The 4930-nt window shown below is 36.3% G+C and overlaps 1 protein-coding gene across 1 annotated transcript; it reads left to right on the top strand.

The window, feature by feature from the left end:
- Positions 1-2547: 2547 nt before the first annotated feature.
- Positions 2548-4413, top strand: LOC113556896 (putative uncharacterized protein DDB_G0282133). The gene has a single exon (XM_026962114.2). The coding sequence runs from the start codon at positions 2633-2635 to the stop codon at positions 4223-4225; it is 1593 nt and encodes a 530-aa protein (XP_026817915.1). The 5' UTR covers positions 2548-2632; the 3' UTR covers positions 4226-4413.
- The last annotated feature ends 517 nt before the right edge of the window (positions 4414-4930 follow it).

Raw genomic sequence — 4930 nt, 5'->3', positions numbered from 1 at the left:
TGATAAATTTAATTTAATATCATAGTTATATATTTAATTAAATATTAACGAATAATGTTCGTGATTTTTGAAATTCTAAATTAACCTAATAAGTTAAGTAATAACTTTTTTCTTTTTAAGTATTATTGGTAGCAAAAAAAAAAAAAAGTATCAAATAAACACTTGTGTATATAGGGACTAAATAAACATAAAAAAGGAAGAAACGTATCATTAATGTATGATTTTAATGGTATTAGAGAAAATATTAATTTTAATATTACGTAACTGTAACAATGAGTATTAGCACTTTATTCTTATGTTACGTTATTCAATCTGTTGTATTTAAACAATTACAGTTATTTGTAAGTTATAACTGTAGCTTATATATGAGTTTATTAATAGAGTATTTAATATTTATCAGAAAATAAGAACAATAAATGGTTATTTTTATAATCTAAATTTTAAATAATAAAACATAAACGAAACAAATAGCATGCATTTGAATTCTGACTATAGTTGTCAATGACGATTTAAAATTCATAAAATATTTAATATTAGTTTGTAGTAATAGTGTAACACAAACTTTGCACTTTAATGATTGAAACTATTAAGAGACTTAGGAGTTACAAGTGCAAATACACTAAATGTATTTATTAAGATCTTCTAACTTCTAAGTAAAATAAACTTGGTACCTACCTACATTAGTTACACTATAGTTTAGTAAGTTATGCTTACATTGTTGTAAATATTTCACTTTAAAACGATTCAAATTACGAAGGAAAATAAAACCAAATTTACTTCAAGATTGTTTTTATTGCAGTTAATTAGTAATTATTATATATATATATAACAACGATAGAACAATATGTGACAGCGTATTTCGGTAATAAATTTTAATTTATTTTATAGATTTCAATTTTAAACGATCAGTATATTATAAATATTTTAACTATTTGACAGATGTCCAAACCATATAAACATAACTAATAATTAACTATTGAAATTGTAATTTATTACTTACATCTTACAAATAACTAAAGTATTCATCACGAGCAGAGGTCAAATTTTTAGAAATCTTTCAATGATACAGACTATGGTTGATTATTGTCCAAGAAATTGAGCACATCTTTTATTTTATAAAGTAGGTAATGTGGTATACTGTTATATCAAACAACTGTTTTCTGTTTTTGAACTTGATATTTGTAAAAGGGCACGTCATGTTTGGATCAATCTTTGTCATTACATGTCCATGTTCGTATAATCGTTTAATATTAATCGTTAGCTGCAATTGAGATCAAGCTATGTCTTGTGCGCTACTTAATATCAATGGTAACAAGTTAATATTTATTTTGTTTGATAGACTGCTGAACATAAAACATTGAGCTGACTTTATTACTTGTCATCCAGTGGCCGTTATAAATTCAAAAACATTCTAAACGTGAAATCTATCTCAATGTACACATTTTATCAAATTTGTATCTTGTGTATGATATATTGTATTAAATATCCAATTTATTTTATTAACAGTATTACGCAGCTTATAGTGTGTATAATAATTAACTTATATTGCACTGCGATACACGCAGCATGAACTATACCTAGTGAAAAACATTTATTTACGATATTCATCCGAGTTAAACGGACGGGGGTTTACCAAATAGATAAGAGAAAGGGTTCGTAGATTGTTTCAAATGCGATATGTAGATACGTGCTCTGTGTGTAACTTTTAGTTTTTACCTTTTCTATTTTAACACACATCAGTTTCATGCGCGTAAAGTTTTAGAGTCTAAACATCTTACACTGAAATAAAAGTTATTCTCCCGTGCGTGTTAACACAATAAATACTTACGTATTGAATTTAAACGTACCTACCCAATTTCATAACATTACGTCAGTAATTACATTTAAATTTCTAATACCAATTAGAAATCACGTAATAACATTATTATTCGTTTACGTGTTGATTCTAGCAATATTCATTATTTACGAAACTAAATCGTATACGATTATTATATTGTCAAGTGTTTTCCCATATATGTTAGAGGAAAATTAGATATTCAAAACGGTAAAACTATTAGGATTAAAATCCCGTTCCAATTATTTAGGTACCTACCTAGTACTACCTACGTATATTAGAATAAATTTAAAAGGAAATAAAGTACATAATATAATTTAAAGTGCATTAATATTGTCTAAAGACGGTGTTAATTAGTTGTTTCGTGTATAACACTACACAAGCCTGAGAATTATAACGCACATGTCAACATTTAACTACGAAAGCGAATCAACGAAAATCTCGACTGAAGAACAAATAACATTTCCCATTGGTTACAGTAGAACATAAATATATGTAAACGCGATCTATGCCAAATTACGTAGCGGGGTTACATTTTACAGGTTGGTATTGAGCTTGGCTTTTTTTAAACGAGTTACAAGTACCTACTTCGTATCGTTTCCATCGAATTACGAAAAACTTGAAACCAGCTGTACAAACTTACGGGTCGTGTTTAATTAATCTGGTTCGAACCGTTCTCATTAGAAACACTGCAGTCATACCGACTTATTCCCAATATTCACCGATCAGTAGGGAACGTCACCGCACGTACCTACTACACCTATTTCGATAATCCTTTTTAAAACGTCAACGAAGAAAATGTTGTTCGCGTTCATGTTGACGTCGGCATTGGCCGTGTCGGCGGTGCTCGGCCGTTCGTCCGGCACGACACCGACGCAGATCACGTACATGAAAGAAGAACAAGTCCAAGGCCAGATCGACGAGTCAGCACAGGTCGTGGCCGTCGGCGACCGATCGTCGAACCTTAAATACGTGATGGCCATCCAGAGCTCGAGCATTTGGACGGACATCAAGCAACGGTCGTTGACGATCAACTCGCCACAGCGGTTGGACGACGCGGTGGCCGAAAAATCGCCGAACGACTTGTCCGACGAGGAACTGGCGAAGCTCAAACAGGCGTGCCACGACGGGCTCAAGTGCGTGGCCGTCGACCAGCTGTTGGTGCTCAAACGGGTCAGAGAATCGCTCGGCGACGGCAACACTTCGGTGCGCATGGCCATCACCAAGATCACCCAGGTGATCACCGAGTACACTACCGAGTACCACGAGGACGTTTACCAGTACGAGGAGGTCACGCAGTCCGACGACCCGTCCAAAGTGTACGAGTCGGTGACCAACATTGTGGAAGACAACAAGGAACTGTGTCAGATCGACGTCTCTGCGGTCGAAACGGGGAAAAAAAATACGACTGAATCGCCGAAAAAAAACGAAGTCGAAGCTCGCCCGGCGACGATCGTCAATAACAACAACACCGTCAACTACAATACGACCAATAACTACAACATCAACGACGGTACCATCAACAGCGCCAACATCAACTTAGTCGCGCCCAAAGGAACCGATGGCGTTTCCATCGCGGTGTCCACTGACGACAGTCCTGCCGTAAACGAGCCCGAAAACCGTTCTCCGAACGACGCCGACCAACGGTCGACGTACCGTACGGCTGCGGACAGCAGTTCGCCGACCGGAAACGAATCGTCTGTCGCCGGATCACCGGAAAACGGCGCCGCGCACGAACGCGTCCGACGAAACGTCGCGCAGGACGATCGCCAGGAGAACGCGTCGGCGAACGACAGTCGTCCGCCCACCCAGCTCATGATCACCGACGCGCCGCACGACGACAACGCCCACGACAGCGCCGGCAGACCAAAAGCTATCCGCGCGCGTCCCGACGGTGCCCGCAAGCCCGTCACCGACAACACCGCATCGGTTTCGAACGGTTCGAACGTCGACGGCGGAAACAGTGGTCGCGACACCGACCGCACCGCCGGCGATGACGTGAGTGGAAACACCGCGACGATTGTAAACAGCTCGGGCGGTGGCTCCGGCGATAACGACTCTGACGCGGACATCGTGAGCGCGGGCTCCGGCAACAGAGAAGACATCAAGAAAGGTTTGGTCGAGGACGGTTATTTCAACAACGGTAACATGAAAGTCAAGAACTTCGACCGGAGTAACCGCAACAAGGGTACCATCAAGAACAGTTCCGCCGATCAAGGTATCATCGGCATCGGGACCATCAACAACGGACCGGTCAACTACGGCACGTCCAACTCGTACAACAACCAAGGAACCGTCGCGGACATAGGCAATCTCGACATCCAGGAGTATGCGACTTCCATCGATAAAATGTACTCGGCGATATTAAGCAAACTCGCTAATAGAGATTAGTTTTCAGCATTTACGCGTAGTTCGCGCAACCTTTTTCATTATTTTAACAATAATTTTCAATCATAATCATTGTACGTCACTCTGTTGTATTGCACACGATTGTTTATTTTTATTTTATTTATATTGGTTAAGGGTAAATTTATCTTGTGGGTTTTTATTTGTATTAATAAATTATTTATTTTACTGTTTAATGTCTATAGGTATGTCATTTATTATACCTTCTTTTTTTAAAATTATAAATTATTATTTTAGTATCAACTCATCAATATTTCACAGATTAGAATATTAGGACTTTTACATTTTCACAAAAAATATTAAATGTCGGATGGTAACTTGACTCAATTATTGGTCTCTACCGAAATTAAACTTATTATCAATTTATTAATCGTAAATTCGTAATTTTTTCATTTTTAATGACGCAAAATATATTTATGTTTCTACTTAAAAACATCATTATATAATTATCATTTATTATATTTTTCATTTTTTAATGAGTATAATCTTCTTAAAATATCTTAAGTTATGAAAACTTAATAGATAATACTCAATAAATAAATACGTGTTCAAATAATGTAATTATGTAAGTGTCTATCAATAATATAACACATAAGTATAAGTAAAAAAACATAAAATAAAACTTTGGTATGATGTTTTTGATAACTAAAGGTCTTTAGTTTTGTATTACTTGTAACAAAGAAATATTTA

The sequence above is a fragment of the Rhopalosiphum maidis genome, chromosome 1 (genome assembly GCF_003676215.2).
Source record: "Rhopalosiphum maidis isolate BTI-1 chromosome 1, ASM367621v3, whole genome shotgun sequence".
In the NCBI taxonomy this organism is placed as follows: Eukaryota; Metazoa; Arthropoda; class Insecta; order Hemiptera; family Aphididae; genus Rhopalosiphum; species Rhopalosiphum maidis.
Note: the sequence above shows the minus strand (reverse complement) of the source record. Positions and strands in the feature narration are given on the sequence as shown.

What these genes read in the sequence shown, in the direction of transcription:
- LOC113556896 (XM_026962114.2), top strand. Translation starts at nt 2,633, where the DNA reads ATGTTGTTCGCGTTCATGTTGACGTCGGCATTGGCCGTGTCGGCGGTG.